The sequence below is a fragment of the Typopeltis vanoorti genome, chromosome 16, assembly GCF_054136105.1.
Source record: "Typopeltis vanoorti isolate ZY-2024b chromosome 16, IOZ_Tvanoo_1.0, whole genome shotgun sequence".
In the NCBI taxonomy this organism is placed as follows: Eukaryota; Metazoa; Arthropoda; class Arachnida; order Uropygi; family Thelyphonidae; genus Typopeltis; species Typopeltis vanoorti.
In genome coordinates, this window is record NC_143564.1 from 54,121,291 (window position 1) to 54,142,862 (window position 21,572).

At 36.2% G+C, this 21,572-nt stretch overlaps 1 protein-coding gene across 3 annotated transcripts in view; it reads right to left on the reverse strand.

The window, feature by feature from the left end:
• The window catches only part of LOC150098027 (uncharacterized), a 253,275-nt gene that overhangs the window by 122,286 nt on the left and 109,417 nt on the right, over positions 1-21,572 (reverse strand). For all 3 annotated transcript variants that reach the window (XM_090406362.1, XM_090406363.1, XM_090406361.1), the window contains one exon: positions 19,273-19,354. In XM_090406362.1, the coding sequence (XP_090262488.1) occupies positions 19,273-19,354 (82 nt within the window). The remainder of the gene's footprint in view (positions 1-19,272; positions 19,355-21,572) is intronic.

Sequence of the window (21,572 nt, forward strand, 5' to 3'; positions counted from 1 at the left end):
TCGGCAACGTCACATTGCCATTTTCACAGGAACTTTAAAAACAAGACACGTGCACGCAAGCACAACAAACAGTAAATGAGGACGAAGCAGGAAGCTATTCTTTCTCCAAAAAGTCCTGATGTTGCCGTTTCCTGATTGATGCTACTTAGCTCTCCAGGCACTCAAAGATGACCTTTCAAGCACCTTAAGCCACGAAATTTGGTCTATTTTATACGACATCTCGTGCACTTCTGCGGAGAAAGAATTAAAAAAAAGTACAAGATCGACACATCAAAAAATTTGAAAATTTAAAAAAGAAGTTGAACTTGAAACCACAACCTCCTACCGAAACGGTAGTCAACCTTTCGTCAGTTAATGTGAAACCTGAAGCATTCGACACTCTCTCACGTGGCTACAACTTCACCATTGTGCCCAGAATACCTGCTGAAGATATTATGATACGAATTGAATGCAGGATACAACACTTTCCAAACCACGTCACTAACGATATTAGACTGGATGTGGCTTGTGTTTGTTCTGACCAAAGCAAAACCACCAAAAACTAACATGCCCAGTAAAGAAATTCTCTACTAGGACTAAAGAAAAACAAGGAAATAATAATCCAAAGCAGATAAAGGGAATGCCACAGTATTGCTTAACCAAAAGGATTACACAGCTAAGCTGAATGCTCTATTGTTAGATCGGGCTACTTACCTCCCTATCGAGTACAACCCCACCAACTCGCAAATTAGAAAACTGCACAGGCTCCTTAAGAAGGCCACTTCTTGGCCTGTGGAAGTAATTAACAAATTAAAACCATTTAACTCCACCCCCCCCCCTCCCCCGTATTTATGGAATCCCAAAAATACATAAGGAAAATGTGCCATTACGTTCCATAGTGGATGGCATCGATTCCCCCACATACAAACTAGCTAAACATTTGGCCAAAGCTCTCACACACTATACTGGCAACACACCTTCACACATCAAAAACTCAGCCCACTTCAAAGTCAGCATAGAAAAAATTACACTCAAACACACACTGATGTAATGGTCAGTTTTGATGTCTCCTCCTTATTCACAAATGTCATACTCAAAGAATCCTTAGAGCTAAGCCAAGCTAAATTTTCTCCCGATATCACAGCCCTATTTCAGTTTACAATGAACTCAGGCTATTTCGTTTGGCAGGGAAAATTCTACAAACAAATAGAGGGGACAGCCATGGGTTCACCACTCTCTCCACCCTTGGCCAATTTCTTTATGGACACCTTTGAAGAAAAAGCCTTAGCTTCTGGCCCACAAAAACCAACCATATGCTTCACTATGTTGATGATGGGTTCACTATTTGGCCACATAGCTCTGATGCACTCCTCTCCTTCCTAACACACTTAAACAACCAACACCACGGAATCAAATTCACCCTGGAAGAAGAAAAAACAACTGCCTTCATTTCTTAGACACACTAGTCACCCTCCAGCCTGATGGAACCTTGGTTTTCTCAGTCTATAGAAAACCCACCCATACAGGCAGATACATTCACCAACAATTCCCCCCCCCCCCACACACACACTCAACAATATGGTGTCATTAAGACACTACACAACAGGCTAAACTTATCAGTTCAAATGACAATGCCCTAACCACAGAACTAAACCACATTCTCAACACTTTCTCAGCCAATGGCTACCCCCCCCCCAAAAAAAAAAAAAATTGAAACCAGTAAACCACAACCCCCCCCCCCTCACAACTAGGATTACTCTAAATCCATCACCATACCCTATATCCGAGGTATCTCGGAAAAAATTTCAAAAATCCTAAAAAAAATGACTTAACTTCATGTTACAGACCATATACGAAAAATTGGCATACCTTATCCGCTCTACTAAAGACCAACCTCCCCCCCCCACCCCCAGACCTACCTGGTGTATACCAGGTCCCTTGCTGCTGTAAGCTGTCCTACTTTGGCCAAACAGGCAAGAGAGCTAACATCAGAATTGCAGAACACAAGGACTACATCCAGTTTCATCAGTACATCCACTCTGATCTTGCAGACCATGCGCTGGATACTCGCCATAGAATACGGTGGAAGATAGCCACGATAATACACCATAGTAAATTCAAATACGAAAGGCTTTTCATGGAATCAGCCTTAGCCCTAAGAAACAATCCAAACCTCAACAAATTTGGTTGCATGAGATTGTCCGAAATTTGGGAAACCTACATTAAAAGACCTTCAGCCCAATCGCCCAAGAAAACCAACATTTCCTGCTAGGGGACACCATCAGGACTTTTTGGAGAAAGAATAGCTTCCTGCTTCGTCCTCATTTACTGTTTGTTGTGCTTGTGTGCACATGTCTTGTTTTTTAAGTTCCGAAATATTGGAAGTGTATTAAAATTTATTTTAATGTATATCCTAGTATACCTTGTAATTTCCTTAAGCTATTTAGTAAAAATTCTAAATCTTTTATTCAGGATTTTACTGTAAATTTTGTAACCTATATTTAATAAATTATTCCACTGCAATTTACACAATCATCTCTGTCTCTTTTCTTAAATATAACCTTAGCTTTTCGCCAATCAGATGGAACCTTACATTTCCTCCAAGTTATTTATTAATTTTAAGAATCTGATGTAAATATTCTCCATCCTATTTCGAAAGCTCTGCATTTATACTGTCTAATCCAGTTGATTTTCTTTTTTTTTTTTTTTTTGATACTTTTGCTTCTTTTAGTTCTTCCAATTTTATTGGTTCTATGTCAGTGGTAATTTCTTCATTATTATTATTTTCTGTTATTAAATTTGGGTCATACCATAAATTCTTATATTCTATCTCTTGTTTCTCTTGTATTATGTTGATTTGTGCTGTATTATATCTCTTTCTTTGTTGTTTAATTTCCTTAATATTTTGTAGGCTTTATCTTGTCTTCTATTTTATTAATAAACCTGTCCCAAGAATCTTGGCAAGCTTTCTGTACTATGGTTTTAGCTATATTTCTTTTGTTTACTTTGTATGTTTTCGAAGGAATGATTTGTATGCCATTTGTTTTTCTTTTATTGCATTTTCTGTGTTCCAGATTTTTAATCTTTTTCTTTTTAATATTTTATTTTTCTTTCCAAGTACTTCAGAAGCGGTTTTATAGATTATTTTCATTAAAGTTTTCCTATATCTACATTATTTGGACTTTTTTTAAGGTAATGTAATCTGTTAATCACGATTGATATAGCATTCTAATGCTTTCTTCTTGTAATAGATATACTTTGTATACTTGTTCAATTTCTCGTCTTTTCTGATTTACTTCCTTTCTCCATTTTGCTAGTATTTCTATTTTAGAGACTACTAAATAACGATCTGAAAAAAATTCACTTTCTCTGTAAACAGGTACATCTCTATATATATATTTATTTATTTATTTTTTTTTAAAGTATTGGTTATTTTAAAATTATTGAAAGTACAGAAGTCTAATAGTTCTTGACCACTGTTATTCATGTAAATTTTTCCATATTTTCCTAAGACATCTGAGATTGGATTATTTCCAGTTCTAGCATTAAGATCTCTTGCTATTAATATTAATATACAGTCATTTTTATTACATTTATTTAACTGTTTTTGTAGTTCCTTATAAAATTGTCCTCTTTCCTACCTTCTTCAGGGGCATATACACCTATGGTATTTAAGTAGCTTCTATTTGTTTTTAATTTAACTGTTATAATTTGATCATTTAGAAAACTTATACTTTCGTATTCTATTTTTCCCATTTATTATCAATTAAAATGGCAACACCACTAGAACCTGTGATATGCTGGTGCACTCCATTATATAGCATAGTAAAACCATCTATATCTTTTGTTCTCTTTAATTTTTTTTTTATTTCTGTTATCACAGCTATATTAATATTTTTAGTTTTTAATTGTTTTACCAATTCTAATTCCTTTGTTGTTATGCTTCGCACATTTCATGTGGCTACTTTTAAAATGTCTGAGATTCTTAATCATTCACCTTTGTTCTTTCCTCGTTTTCCATTCCTTTGGTCCAGTGAATTTTCCAGTTCCAGCATCTGAGCTATACAAATTTTTTTACTTGGTAAGGTAACCAGCCTTATGCAAAACCCCCCAACCTGGAGGACCAGAGTAATCTCTCTTAGTCTGGCCCCTACCTCTCAACCTATCCACCTAGGGAGGCCTTACCAGTTAAGCCTAGGTACCGTAAGCCACCTTACCACGTCAAGATGGAGATACCATAAAAGAAGCAATTATTGCTTTGACAATTGATTTTCTCAAATGTTTGAGTAAATAAGCAAGGAAAACATTTGTTTTCCTTGCTTATAGAAAATAAAATCAAATGTAATATTGTATTTAATAAAGTCAAACTTATGCTATAGAAAATTACCACAAACTACTGAAAAGTCCCAACCAAATCACAACAGGTTCAATAATACTACACTTGAGGAACTTGAATATAGTAAACTATCCATAGTAAATCATTCTTGTGGTCCCTATAAGTTCATCACAGTGAGAGCCTACAGTATTACCTTTGTTGTTATTCATAGTACTTAATAAAAAATAGTTTCTGCATTATTTTTAAATATGGAATAATTTTATTACTTCAATTAAAATGGCAAAAATACACTTTATTTTTATTCTGATACTTATGAGCAGTGGAGTGATTTAAATGTGGCACCAAAACTTTAGAACAATATAACTTAAGTGAACTGCTCATATAAGAGGAAATTATTAAAGGATGCTAAGTGAACAAGGCTTCACCTGAGCTATCAGGGAGTGCTTATCAAGTAATTTGTGCAAGGAGAGAAAACAAAATGTCATATTTTGGAACTAAATATATTCTATTCAATTCTACAGTTATGTTGCTAGCAGAAGGATGAATATGAAATACTGACTGTAGTTGTTGCTAGAGAGGGAACATATCCTCTGGACCCTTTCCAATATCTCTTTCTCCTTCTGAAATCCAGGTGAGTAAATTGTGCCTAGTAGTCTATGTGTGGCATAATCAGGGGTTTATATAATGGAACCAGAATTTCCTTGCTTTTACTAGTCACTGTCTTCAGCATTGCCAGAATGCATTGTGCTGTCCTCACAATTCTGGCAACAAGAATTCTAAATTTTAGATCCCTATCCAACATCAGCCCAAAATCTCTTATTTCCTCCACCTCCAACAATATATAAGGCCAGTTGTGTATGCCAGTTTGTGTCATCAGTAGTTAGTAAGATCTTGGAGAAAGTAGTGGGGGACCATATACAGCATTGGGCAGATGAGGGTAATGTTATCTGTGAGAGTCAACATGGATTTGTGAAGGGGCACTCTTCTTTTAGCAATATGCTAGCCTTTTATAATAAAGTTACAAGAGCATTAGATGAGGGAAAGGCATATACAGCCATTTTCCTAGAGAACAAAGGCATTTGACAGGGTGCCATATGATAAGCCGATATTCAAGTTGCAGCACATGGGTTTAGATGTCAGATTGATCAACTGGATTTAGGATTGGCTGTCTGATAGGTATCAGAGAGTTGTGTATGGTGCAGCAATATCAAAGAGGCAGAAGGTTACAAGTGGGGTTGCACAGGGCTCAGTACTGGGACCTATATTGTTTAACCTTTATATCAATGACATTGTCTGTGGATTGCAAGGGGATATTCAGTTGTTTGCGGATGATGCGAAGCTGGGAAGGGTTATTAGTAATAGTGCAGATGTGGTAGCCCTGCAAGAGAATTTGAATTTATTTATTTATTCGTATGGAGTTTCCTCCCTTTTTCTCCCCCGTCCCTACTGGGGCAAGTTGAGCCACCCTCATGGGGGGTTAAGTATTTATGACTGTACATCCGTGTGTGTTCATGGGGCTGGTTTGCCTGGTTGTGGGATGAAAAACCCCAGATAAACTAGTGGAAGAAACCCTGCTGTCCATGCCCAAAACCGGCTAAGGATCTTCCTTGGCTATAGCTGAGGAAGATCCTAAAGGTCCTCACGTCACCGACAGGAAGGATTTAAATAAGCTAGATAAATGGGCAAATGAATGGGGAGTGTCGGTTTAATGCAGCAAAATGTAAGGTCTTGAGGTTTGGGACATATCGATGGGACGCTGCGTACTCTATGGGAGGAGTTAAACTGGAGGAAGTAGGGGAGACAAGAGACCTGGGGTTGATGGTTGATAGAAACCTAAAATTTAGGGGACATATTGCAAAGGTAGTGAAGGTATAACACAGAGGATTGCTGCAATAATGAGAAGGACACTGACCTGCAGAGATAAAAGGGTTATCATTCCATTGTATAAGACTCTGATCAGACCACACTTAGACTATTGTTCTCAGATCTGGTCCCCAGGATTTGAAGGGGGATAAATTAACTGTGGAAAGGGTACAGAGGCAGATTACAAAGATGGTTTCAGGACTGTACAATGTTAGTTATGAGGATCGGCTGAGGGAGTGTGGACTGTAGAGTTTGGTGGATAGAAGAAGGAGAGGTGATGATATGACTGAGACTTCTAAACTGTTGAGAGGTGGTTACAGGGTTGACACTGAGGAGTTCTTTCGCTTGGTTGAACAGCAGGAAGGAATCATGACAAGGGGCCATCCCTGGAAGTTACGAAAGGAAACTGTGAGAAAGAGGATGAGGAGTGGTTTCTTTGCATGGAGGGTGGTTGAACCATGGAATGCATTGCCTGATGGAGTGGTGGGAGCGAGAACGGTCAATGCATTTAATTTTGTGTTTCCTAGGAGGAACCTCCCTTGATGAGTCTTGATAGACTTTTATTTCTTAAAAAGGACCTCACACGATGAGTCTTTTGACTCCATAGAGGCATGAGTAAATTCTACATCCCATCTATGTTTTCAAAAGTTTAAAACCTTACATTTCACAATATTGAAATGGTCTCCATTCCTGTGCCCATTCACTTAGTCTAGTCAAGTCTTGTAAGGCCACAACATATGTTCTACTCTTCCCAACTTTACATTTACAAACAACTGAATATCTCCACTTAAGTTTTCCACAATATCATTAACATACAGGTTAAACAGCAATGGCCCTAAAACAGATTCCCGAAGCACACCACCAGTGACTTTCCTCTTCTAGGATATCGTTTCCCCATAACACAACTTGGCTATCTGATAACTAATCTGATATCATCTGATTGGCTATCAGATGATATCTATCTGATCGCCAATCTTTAATCCAATGCACTACTCTAATATCCAACCCCATCCCTTTTAGTTTGACTATCAACTTATCAACTGGTAAACTATAAAGAGACGTTACAAAATCTAAGTACAGTAATCTCTCGATTAATGAGTTATTTTTTTTTTGATACCCAAATTCGATTAGTGTGCCTATATACATCTTAAAAATAAATGTTACAGATTTAAAAAAATTTCTATCTATACATTTTTATGGCTAACTATTTTAAAAAATTACTCACTAGAATGAAATAATTTAGTTACCTATTTAAAACATTTTACAAAGTTATTTTTAATGGCCTACTACACTACTTCCATGTACACTATGTTACAAAATTTATGGCCAATATTTATGTCATCTGGTATAGTACACCCACAGATTCAAGACCCTTCGACACACTTCTGCGCATGTCACAAAAAGGAGAATCCATTCCGATAGGGTAATCGATCAGTCTTCTGGGATGAGTTGTTTATTACTATACGTCAGAAAATTGACTTCTCTTTTATGATCATTGTAGTTTTTAAAGTGGTAACTGTTTTGCTTGTATAACAGTTGGGAAATTTTATCTATAAAGCACGTGATTTTGCATGTTCGTGACCAATTCGTATCCTTCATTTCTTTCTCCCCTTCAGCATGAATCGACTATTCTTGGCACCAAGACAAGCGAAGCTGTACAAAAGTGTGGGCGTACTATAATTACATAGCACTTTGATGGTTGTATCTCGTGCCTCCTTTGCAACGTTATATGAGTGTGCTTTCCTTACTTTTTTTTTTTAAAGTATTTTCCCAAGCTTTAATCATGAGTAATAGAATTAGTGAGCAAAAATGTGGATGTGTGAAAAAGATTCGATGATGAAGAGAGAAGCAGTAAAATTTGCAGAAGCGTAGAAGTGGCAATAGGGTCATACCATCGGTTGTATGAAACAGAGAAACAAAATGCCCACCAAACTACATGAGCTCAATTCTTTGTTAAGTAGAATAATACAATTTCTATTCTGAATATGTTTTATTATCTTTCAGCTTCATGGTTTTCCTTTAACTAGGCCCTGAGACATACCTTAATTCTTTTATAAAAAAACCAAGGTTCAAAAAAGAAATTTGAGGAACAAATTATACTGTTTCCCATAGGTTATTATGTAATATATATATTCGATTAGTGCATTTTTGATTAATGTGCCTGTTTTAAAGAACGCATTAGGCACACTAATCAAGGGATTGCTGTATACTATTGTGTATCCATCTCCCTCATCCAATGCAGCTGTCACCTTATTGTAATAAGTAAGTAGATTACAAAATCATGATTTCCCTTTAGCTGTGTCCAGATAATTCATCATCAACAATTCATTGCAGGAAAATTCTTCTCAAGAAAATTTGAAATACGATGGTCATGTCATTCCCATATATGAGGAAAAAAAAAAAAAAAGAAAGAAAGAAGAAATATTTTATGTAATATTTCAATTATATTTAGCATTCTGAAATTTTTATTGCATATAAAGTTATTAATATTCTTTCTTACTTAGATACTACAGGCTCTCTGTGGAATATTAATTTTTATAGAACTGGGATAGGATAGTCAAGAAGAAAGAGCACCACATTTAAGAATGTTTAGGGATAATAGTTATTTCCAACTAATATTTATAGTTAACTATTAATATAGTCCACATGGTTAGCTTAGTGGCTATGTGCTTCGCAACCATATGCTTGGGAAAGGAGTGTCCTGGGTTCGATTACCATTGCTGACGTGAGGGGGCTTAGGATCGTTCTCAGAAAAAGCCAAGTTAGCCAATCTTGGATAGCAGGGTTTTTCTCTCCAGTTTATCTGGAGTTTTCCCTCCCACAAGCACGCAAACTGGCTCCGTGAACACATGAAGCTACAGCCATAGAATATACTGGGTTGCACAGAACTAGTCACCTTATCCTCAGAATGGGTATGATTTAAAAGGGCTTAAAATAGCTCTGTAACAGGCCAGTAGGCCTAACACGTAGAAAGGAGAAGAACTATTAACATATTCCTATTATTTGTATTAACTATTTACAGTTAGAATAGTTAATGGAGAAAGGACACAATATTTAAGAATATTTATTCTTCTAACCGTTCGCTATTTTTCTGTTCTGTGCATTTAGACACCTATCCATGTGTGATGTATATTTTTTATCTTAACTAATTCAGAAGATGAGGTGTTTCTGTTATTGAAACAATGTGTATTTTGAAAATCATTGCACTTTTCCTACATAGTAAAGACATCTTGTATGCTGCTATCATTTGCAGAGCTAGTTTAAGATCATAGGTGCACTTCTGAATAATTATATTATTAAAATGATAATAAAATTACATAAATCCTATCATCATTATGTAAATCAGCATAAGCTAAATTACAATCTGCAGCTGCATTACTAGTCTTTACCTTTTCCTCCAATACTAGTATTTTATGACACTAAGAAATTTTGTTTTATACATGTATTTAGTCTTCTTTACTGAAAAAAAAAAAAAAATTATATACGTATGCATGTTCCCCAAAGAAAAATATGTAATTAATTACTTCTCTTGTGAACCATTCAAAAATAAACTGTAAACAGAAATATGTCTTTAACAACCAACTATATAGGGTATCCTCTCCCATAAATGAGCTGTGGATTCGAAACTCACAACGGGCATGTATGTTTGTAACTGTTTTTAGGTGAGAGATGAATTTCTTCCGTCTGATATGAGACCACAGAACTGCTTATTGGAGGACTGAAGTGGCTTAAGTAGTTTCCATGTTTGGTCCAAAAAATTACAACGAAACGATAGCAGTGTACAACATACACTATCTACCAATAATTGTCCAGACACTTTAGCAATTTACAATTGATATGAGAAAGCAAACGTTAATATCGGGTATGTCCACCTTTAGCTTCAGTCACCTTCTGTACCCTTTGAGGGAGGTTTTCCACCAATGTGTGGCAGACATCAGGTGGAATTTATCCCCATTCCTCCATCAAAGCAACACTGAGTTCAGCAGCTGATCGAGGACATGCTGCTCTGGGACTCAATCTGGACTTCAACTGCAGCTCCAATTTGTCCCACAAGTGTTCAATGAGGTTGAAGTCAGGACTCTGCAGGCCATGGCAGTCGTTTACCACCTATCGCTTCATACCATTCCAAAACAGCTGCATCTTTGTGCCATGGGGCATTGTCGTCTTGATAGTAACACAGGTCAGTTCCGTAAAAACTCCACAGTGTAGGCAGCACCTCAATATCCAGAATATTAAGGTTCTGAGCAGCCTTCATGAAACCACAGACGATAACCAGTGGTCCCACTACAAACCAGCCGAATGCAACCCACACCATTACTCCACTACCACCAAACTTTACTCTGGGTACAACACGCTGTGTTAACCAGGGATCACAAAACTGCCTCCATGCCCTCACCCTACCATCAGACTGGAAACAGATGAACCTTGATTCATTGCTCCAGAGTACTGTTTTCCACTGGTTAATTGTCCAGTTCACATGAGCCACCTTGTTCGTAGTTGTGATGATCAGCTTGTGTGCCATTGCTCATCCACGGAAATCAAGTAAATGAAGTTCCTTCGGTATGATATTAGTGGTCATCATGGTAATACTGGCACTCTGGAACTCATCAAGGATGGTCTGTGCCAATTGTAGCCAATATTTGCGTGCCACCTATTTTAACACCATCCTGTCGCAGTCATCATTTTCGGGAGCCACCCTGGGTGTTTTCCTGCACTAGTAATGTGCCAGAATGTCTCTATTTGTTGATTATGCCACCATTGATTTTGGATACTCCAGTTGAGCGGCAATGGCATGTATGGGCATGCCACCAACATGGCAGCCCACCTCTCTTGAAGTTACAGAGTTTACATCGTGTTGCCATACCACCTCATGAAATATTGCTTCCTACTATCTGCACCCCGGTTTTTATATTATTATCAAACCTTGAATGTTCCATAACTTCATTTGACTACTGTTCAAATTACACAACGTTTTGCAATAAAACAGTGTTGTATTACGAAATTAAAAGGGATACATTTCAATGCAAATAATGCATCAGCTGCAATCCTCGTGCTTTTTAGAAAATAACACTACTTTAAGAGATCTTAGTAAGGTACAGAGTTTCGAACTTTGATCTAAGAGATCATAACAGGGGTGTCCAGACGATTATTGGTAGATGGTGTATCTTTCCTATGCAGGAAAAATACATTTTTCCTGCATATTGAGTACACGTGTATTTTTCCTTACATAGGAAAAATACACGACAATAAAACAGTGTTGTATTACGAAATTAAAAGGGATACATTTCAATGCAAATAATGCATCAGCTGCAATCCTCATGCTTTTTAGAAAATAACACTGCTTTAAGAGATCTTAGTAAGGTACAGAGTTTCAAACTTTGAACTTTGAGTACATGTGTATTTTTCCTTACATAGGAAAAATACACATGTACTCAATAACTGAAACACCTCATCTTCTGAATTAGTTCAGATTCAATCTATATATATCACATCTGGATGGATATATATCTAGGTGTCTAAGTGCACAGAAAAATAGTGAATAGTTTGCAGAATAAATATTCTTAAATATGGTGCCCTTTCTCCTTATACCACCCTATTCCAGTTTTGTAAATATTAATATTCCATCAACAGAACCTGTAGTATCTAAGTAAGAAAGAATATTTACAACTGTTTAAGATGAAACAGAAATTAGGAAACTCAATCAATAAAACATTACTTTCACTGTATAAGAATAAAAATATTATGAAAATCTAATTAAAATCTAAACAAATAATCCATCATCCTCATCATATGTTACACTTTCACGCAGGCCTACAAATTTTACTGAGTAAGCTTCCGTAACTGATAATCCCGTAGAATAGGGTAGTTGCTCCTTATTCCCAGTAGTATCCCATGCCTGTCAAAGTGTGTGTTCACGGGACTGGTTTGCCTGCTTTGCAGGAAGAAAAACCCCAGGATAAACTTGGGAAAAATCCTACTGTCCATGCCCAAGACCAGCTAACTTGGCTATGGCTGAGGAAGATCCTTAAGCTCCTCAAGTCGTCGACAGGAATCAAACCCAGGACACTCCTTCCCCAAGCATATGGTTATGAAGTGCATAGCCACTTGGCTAACGGCAAGGACAAATAATCCATCCATACATAAAAAAATATATTTTTTGTGAAATTTATCTTGCACTGCATTTACTTTTCACATATCGGTATCAATGCAATATCATTTCAATTTTTTACCGAATAACATTTTCAGCAATTATTTTCGATATGTTGATGATATTTTCCCCATTTGGCCCCACAGCTGTGAAACATTAAATACATTCCTAAACCACCTGAACAAACAATAAAAACTTATCAAATTCACCATCAAAATTGAAAACAACAACTGTCTTCCTTTTCTAGACATACTTGTCACACATCTTCCCTCAGGCTGCCTCTCCTTCAATGTCTACCGCAAACCTACACATACAGGCCAATTTGCTCCAATGAACAAGCTCTGAACCAAGAATTTGAAATCATTAACCAAACGTTTGTAAAAATGGCTACAATAAAAAAACAGTTCACAAGATCCTCCATAAAAAAACCTACTAGTAAAAGCAAAAAAGATTACAAGAATTCTATATCCATACCTACATTAGGGCATTTCAGAAAAAATAGATAGAACACTACTTAAATACAACATCAAGACACCCTTCAAAACCTGGCAAAACTAAGAAATTTACTTAGCTCCTCCAAAGATCCTCTTCCATAACTTGCCCACCCAGGAGTTTACAAAATTCAATGTATCTGTAAACTAACTTATATAGGGGAAACATGGATGCACAATCCCAATCAGAAAAGATCACAAATGCTACATTAAATACCTCCTATGGTAAAACAGGCCAAACAGACCATGCACTCCAAACATGCCACAGAATTGACTGGCAAGGCACAAAATCCCTACACCACACCAAAACCTGTATGAAAGAAAATTCAAAAAAGCTTGTGAAATGCTAAAACATCATCCAAATCTGAATAAAAATGATGGATTAATTATTCCAAGAATGTGGAGGACCCATCTTCAACCCATATAGCAAATACAACAACACAAGACAGAAGAAAATCTCAATAGAAAGGACTGTAGAAATTGTTTAATGTAGTCCCTTTTTTTTGTTTTGTTTTTTTTTTATACTCACCAGAGATCAGGCTATGATAAATGATTAACCAACATTTAGATTCCAATTATATATTTGGTTTAATCATTTATCCAAGTGTAAGCAAACAAAGTTTGCACCTGAAGTATTTTCAGGACTGGGGCAACACGTAGCAAAGGTGGTATAACTTCTCATCACTTGCCTTAGTATCCCATAATGCAAAGCATATCTCCTTGCAGACATGTATAATGCTATGCATTAAGGGTCACTACCCCGACCGGTTTTGATCTTTATTGAGGTCTCATCGGTGGGAGCCAGATCCAGAGGTGGTAATACTAAGGTGGAAGTAATGGAGAAGTGATATTTCCATTTATGAGTTACCAAAAGGTGTCACACCTTATTATTAAAATTCTCTGGATTAGAGATAAGTTGATGGAATTTTTTCACTTGGCTATGCTACCAATTATATATTTGATTTAATCCTTCATCCAAGTGTAAGCAAAAAAGGCAGAAGTTTTATACCACCTTTGCCAAGAGTTGCCCCAGTCCTGAAAATACTTCAGGCACAAACTGTGTTTGCTTACACTTAGATAAAGGATTAAACCAAATATATAACTGGTAGCATAGTCAAGTGAAAAATATTCCATAAACATTTAGATTCATTTTACTTTTGTATAGTGCAAAGGCATGTAACTTGTATATTGTAAACAAAACATATATACAGTCAGGTCTCTTTATATGCGGTAGATATTCCACATAAAATCGCATATAAAAAATCGCACGAAAAAGGCCTAACTTATGTTGAAAAATTAGGGATATGTTCCATAATTTTCTAAAACTGCATAAAACCGAAGCAATGAATTAAAATAAACCTAAAATCGCATTAAAAAAAGTTATGAAAATTCAGGAAAACAAGAATGCCTAAGTTTGTTTTAAAGCTTTATTCATTTAATTTTAGTGAAAAGTAATAATTTTTTTTTTTTTTTACATTTTGTCATCAGAATTATCATCGCCACTAGACAATATTCGGCAACGTTTGCGAACTGGTGCAAAATGATTTTCAACACCAGAAGAGATAGTCAGCGCATCAGATCTGTATGGTAAAGGAAATAGTTCTTCACAAACAGAATTAGCTTCACCCTCATTCTGTGCCGATTTTTTATCTTCTGCCAATGTAATCAGCGATTAAACTTTGCGATGATGATTTCACTAATTTTTTATACAGCTCGCGATATCATGACATACAGTTCTTCAGCTCAGATTGGAATTTAAAGATCATTCAGAATTTGTGTCATTAACAAGCTTAAGGGTCAAAGCTGTATAACTGAGAGGAGACCTCCACATAGCCTTTAAAGGAATGCGGACAACCGACCAGGGCTTCTGACCTAATGTCCAATTCTCACCTTCTCGTGGTGTACCCTGTTGGGTATCTACCTGGATACTGAATGAAAGAGGATGGGCTGGCAATTTGGGATTTAGCCAACCAAATTATATTCTTATTGGCTTAAACCAATATACAAAATGATGATACAACATGACAAAATTTCATGCCACCTGGGGCATCGCCTGGTTAAACAAGGTCCCCCATTGTTTTCAACAGAGAACCAGAGCGAAAACATGAAAAGTCAGCTACTGGAACAAATCTGAAAGCACACCCCAACTCAACATCACCACAGTTAAAGATATGGTATTATCAACATAAGAAGCCTGAATGGCAAAGAAATGGAGTTAGCTGAGGAATTAGATAAGTACCAGATCAACATAATAGGGGTGACAAACAAAAAAGACAAAAACTGGTGAGATCTTTCTGAGCAATAAATACAAAATGTTATATTCAGGAAATGGAGTAGCTATAGTATTCAACACAAAATACGAAGCTAATCTTCTTGAATGGCAGGCAGTCTCAAGTAGAGTGATGTGGGCTAATATCAGAATGGGGAATTGGACAATGAGACTAATTTGTGCCTATGGTCCCACAGAAGGTTCTACTAAGGTAGAAGTGGAGGAATTTTTTGAGGCTTTAGAAAAAGCAACTGACACAATGAAAAAGGAAAAGTTGGTCCTTGTTGGGGGATCTAAATAGCAGAGTAGGAAATGATTGTCAGACAAAAAAAAATATTTTGGGAAAATTTGGAGAAAAGAGCAAAGATAATAATAATGGCAATACCTATTGGATTTCTACTCAGGATATGGACTGGTTATTACTAACACCATGTTCCAACATAAAAATGTGCACAAATTCACATGGAGAGAAGAGGCAAGGAATAAGAAAAGTCTCATTGACTATGTTATTGTTGATAGTGATGTTTTCTCCCTGGTGCAGGTAGAAGACATCACTATCAACAATAACATCCTGCTTTTATCCTGCTGAAGACTAAATAGTGATCACTATTTAGTCTTCAGCAAGATAAAATTGAATTTCATATAGAAAAGATTAACATGTAAGAAAGTTTTAAAGCAAACAAAAGTTGAGCAGCTCTCAGATGTGAACTGTAGACATACACAAAGATTATTGAAGAAAAAATGAAAGTGTTTGAGAACAGGAACCAGACCTTGGAGATTCAGTGGCAAGCCTTGAAAAAAACCCTGATTGATTCAGCAAGAGAGGCATGTGGTGAGGTAGTCTGTAAGGATAGAAAAATCAGGACGCAGGAAGTTAAAGAAGCAGTAAGAAAAAGAAGAAAGCATATCAAAAGTTCCTGGCAAATAAGTCAGCTTTTACTCTTAGAGAATACAGAGACAAATGTAAGAAAGCGAAACACCGTGTAAAACTAGCTAAACAAAAGTCTTGGGAGGACTTTGGCAAGAACATAGAAAATAAATATCAAGAAGGTGGTAAGATAGTCTGGAGGTTGTTGAAGAAGCTTAGAAATGGATGAAAGAGTGTTGAAAAAGGAGTTAGAGATGACAAAGGTGACATGAAAACGAGAGAAAAAGATATCCTTGAAGTATGGAGTAATTACTTAAAAAATTTGCTAAATGAAACAAGCAGTCAGAGCATAGTGGTAAAAAACACTCAACAGGCATACAGTCAGGAATACATATCCATACTTGAAATAGAAAAAGCCATCAAAGGCTTGAAATGTGGAAAGGCAGCAGGAGTAAATGATATTCGACCAGAAATGCTGAAGTATGGTGGTATAAAAGTCTTACAGTGGCTGCACTGCACAGTTCAGAAGGCCTGGACAGAGGGACGAATTCCCGATGATTGGAATAGAGCTCTAATAATACCCATATATAAAAAGGGAAATAAAACTGAATGTGAGAATTACAGAGGTCTTTCCCTATTGAGTATTCCTGGCAAGATCTATGCAAGTATACTTGAGAAACGGTTGAGAAGAATTGTGGAAGTAAAGCTTGGTGAATAACAAGCTGTATTCAGACCAAATAGAGGCTGTCAGGATCAGATCTTCACTTTACGACAAATAGTCGAGAAAGCATGGGAATATAACAAAGATCTGTATTTAAGTTTTGTCGATGTGGGAAAGGCATATGACAAGGTGCCAAGAGAGAGAAGCTATTCAATATGCTACAGTTATATGGTGTCAATGGGGCAATATCAAGCAATACTTTGTCTGTATTTGAGTTGCAAGTCAGCAATTAGAAATTGAAGGAAGTACAGGAAGACGGTTTAATGTTAAATCTGGTGTGAGACAAGGATGTACATTATCCCCTCTGTTATTCATTATCTATATGGATCACATTATGAAGGAAAGTGGTATTAAACTTGATATTAGAATTGGAGATGTTAATGTCAGCTCTTTGCTTTATGCGGAAGATGTTATACTTCTAAATAAATCCGCTACAAGTCTACAAGATTCTCTGACTAAATTGAATAACTGTTGTAACAGATATGGTATGAAGGTCAGCAATAAAAAGACAAAGACAATGAAAATAGGTAGAATTGTTGAAAATTTCAACTGTGTTTTGAATGGGGAACCTGTAGGACAAGGAAAACATGTCAGCTACTTAGGCACGATTTTTAGTGAAGATTGTAAATTAAATATGGAAATAGAATACAGAATCAACAAAGCTGGTATGGTAGGAAGTCAATTGAATAAATTCATATGGAATAAGAGAGAAATTAGTTGGAACACTCAATTAGCTGTATACAAGACAGTGTTCAAACCAGTTTTAACTTATGGATCTGAGTCAGAAGTAAAACACTTGACCAAAGACTAGAGACCACAGATATGAGAGTCCTGAGAAAGATTAGAGGCATGAACAGATGGCATCAATGGCAATATCATATTAAAAACGAGGATATTAGTAAAGAATTTGACATTGTCAGCATCCAGGAATGCGTTAGCAGAGCTAATCTCAGGTGGTATGGTCACTTAAACAGAATTGGCGAGGAAAGATTAGCAAAACAAGTGTTCTCTGCCAGGTTGGCAGGAAAACAACCCAGAGGAAGACCAAGATATAGGTGGATTGATTTGATACGGTACAAAGTGCCCTAGACGATAGAAATATAAGATCTGATAATGTTGAAGTCTTGACAAGTAACAGACTGATTTGGAGGAAAATTGTAGATAGGAAGTTAGTAATGATGTAAATTTTTCATGTAGTACTATCATATCCTGTACACCCCTTGAGGGTACATGTCAGGAATTTGATGATGACAAGAAAATTATTTTCCAATTTATTGCACAGTTCAAGACCTTCTCAAATTATATTTGCAGTGAGGGGGAGAGGTCTTTCTTCCGCTTCACTATCATTTTCTGGATCTTCGACGATATCTAAAGTTAATCGATATCCAATAATATCACTTATAAATACTTATAATAATGTTATAAATTTTTGGTGATCAGAATGGGATATGCCAATGATAATCAGCACAAATTAATTTAATGATGTTTAGGTTCAATTGATGTTTAATTAATTAATAATTAATGATCAATTATTAATTAATAGTAAATCAGCTAAATTAACGATTAATTATTAAATTACAAAATAACTAAGGTGTTCCATGAAAATTTCAGGATTTATGAAGTGTTCTGTCATAGAAAAGGTTTGGGAAATGCTGGATTATCCTATTATCGGAATGGATTCTCCTTCTGTTGACATGCGCAGAAGTGTTGAAGGATCTCGTATCTTGAGGTTATGCACCACATAACTTCAAATCTGCATGAAAAAGATATGCATAAAAAGAGACCAGAGTGTATATGTTTCCTGATGAATACCTCAATACAGAGGTCGAAACGTCGATTGTTACTTGCTTAATGTTAAGTTAAGTAAGTATTTTAACACATGCGTTGTTTCCAGAAATTCTCCATTCCTTTCTTGTTTAAATGCACACAGATTAACTTTCTCTTTGAGCATCAACCTTTCTCATGATTTCTAAGCACAAGATTTATTTTCTTTAATTCTTAATGTAAAAAGCTTGCCACACTGGTAAAACTTATGGCTTAATGCTCTCAGTCTTATAAATTATTATTTATTATTGTTATGCATCAGCTGCAATTCTAGTGCTTTTTAGAAAATAACACTGTTTTTAGAGATCTTAGTAAGGTACAGAGTTTCGAACTTTGATTTGATAGATCACAACAGGGGTATCCGGACAATTATTAGTAGATGGTGTATATATGCCTATAGTGGGAAACAAACTGCATGAGTTTAAATTTGAAGGGACTAAGTTTTGACATTTTCCTTTTTTTTTTTTAAAAAAATCCTCCAGTATGGTAAATACCACACTGGTGGAATTCAGTGATGTAGATTTTTCATTGTACATCCATTAGTCAAGCATAAGATGCGTGACAGGAACACACACATTATAAAAATGCTGAGTTTTACTTAGCACATTGCATCAGCTCTTTGTCATTTCACAAAGGTACTAGCCAATTTCAAATTCATAGCATCACTTCAAAAGTGTTATATGTAAGTCTGCTATAAAAATAACAGGTTAAGATTTCTATACATGAAAGAATCTCAAACATAACATCTGAAATAACTATTTTATAGACTGTACCTTGTCTGTTGAGCAAGTTGTACTAGCTCAAATTGGTGTTTCATTTTTATTTCATCTTGCTTTTTATTTGAATCTGCAATATCTATAAATTGAAATCAGTATCTATATTTTTGTATTGTTATCTATATATAATATTATTTATTAATATTTATATATTAATCAATATATTAAACATCTATAAATCAAAGTTATTACTGAACACACAATAACACAAGTATATGAATTATGACAGGTGGATAACTTATTATTATACAGGTATCTCCATGAAATCATGAGAAGTATTCATGCAATACCTCTCCTTAAATTCATTCATTGAGAAGCACTCAAATAACCACCTCTCACAACCCATTCCACCCACTCACCACCCTCCGTGCAAATCTAGTACTAACACTCTGCTGACCATACCCTCACACAATTTCCATGGATGGATCGTGAATGACCCTTCCTTCTATCCCATCCTGCCATGTAGTGAAAAGTCTTCAGTTTGATCCTATTAATCTACCTTAACCACTCATGCTTCTATCATGTCTTCCACAATTTTGAAGTCCACATACTATCAATCTGTTCTCATATAGGAGGACATTGCAGACATGCCACAATCTTTGTCACTTGTCTCTGGATGCTCTCCACCACTTCTTCATCCCCACAGAAACCAGATGTCGGCTTATTATAGAGTAATAATAACTTCTCTATCCCTGCATGTTAGTTTGCTCGTCAACAACCACGTAATCTGATGTGCTGTTTTTGCTACGTTTGCAATATGCCCTCTAAACCAATTTCTTGGCCTCATCAGTTTCCTGCAGTTCATTTCCATCAACACAGTACACAACTTGTGACTTCTTCTTCCCAAAGTGCATCCTTACACATGGCTGCATTAAACTGGCAGCCATTTACCTTAGCCCACGACTAAGTCTTCCTGCAGGATATGTGCCTGTCCTTCATTTACCATCACTCTTCCCAGTTTAGCAGCATCAGCAAACAACTGAACATTTCTTGTCAAATCATTTCTATATCATTAATGTAGAAATTAAACAACAGGGGACCAAGTACAGGCAGCCCTCGGTTTACGGCAATTCACAATAACACCGGTGGCCTGCACGTGCTTTCTTACTGTAGTGTGGTTGACTGAGAAACGAAGCTAGCAGGAACTCTAGTGTTTGAGTGTTTACCGAGCTACTATGATGTATATGTATCAAACCTAGTTTTAATGTTGAATCTACCTAATTTTTCTATTTAATTTTTTTTATGTACATACGTATTTAAATTGATAAAGTATGTAATTACATACCATGTCTGATAATAGAAGTGCAGAAAAATTAGAAGAACTTGGTGTTAAGAAGGCACGGAAATCAATCACACTTGAAAAGAAGATGGGCAGACATGTACTAATGTCTGTAGAAGTATGAACTTACCTCCATTGACTGTTACTACAATTATGAAAAATGCAGATAGAATAAACCAGTCTGGCAAAAATATACAGCAGCACTAAATACAAAACATGTACGTTATAGTAGGGGTAAACTTCATGAAAAAATGGAAAAATTATTATCATTATGGGTGGATGACTTGAATCAGAAAAACATTCCTCTGATGCAGGCTGTTATAACTGAGAAAGCAAGAAAGCAAAAACAATTTTTGAGGATCTTAAAAAGATAGATGGAGGCAAAGAAACATTTTTAGGAAGCAAAGGTTGGTTCATGAGATTTAAGTCTCAAAGTAAGTGCCACAGTGTCAAATTATGTAGTGAGGTGGCAAGTGCAGATGTTGCGGCAGCTTCTCCTAAAGAATTAAGACTGTGTAGAAGAAGGAAATTATCCTCCTGATCTCATTTTTAATGTTGATGAGACTGGGCTCTACTGGAAAAAATTGCCATCACACACCTTCATTTCCTGTGAAGAACGTTCTGCTCCAAGTTTTAAAGCTGCAAAAGATAGACTCACGCTTTTGTTGGATGCAAATATCTCCAAAACCTTGAAGCTTAAACCAATGTTGGTGTACCATTCACAGACACCACATGCCTTCACGGGTCTAAAAGCCATGCTGCCAGTCTATTGGAAATGGAACAAGAAAGCTTGGGTTACACAAGACGTTTCTATAGATTGGTACACAAATTATTTTTGTCTTACCATGCTTCGCTTCTGTAAAGAAAATGATTTGCCAGCCAAGGCATTGCTTCTCTTGGATAATACCCCTGGACATCCTCAAAACCTTGCTGAAGTAAGAACACCATTGGATGTCTAGGTTGTTTACATGCCCCCAAACACAACATCTCTTTTGCAACTGATGGATCAGGGGATTAT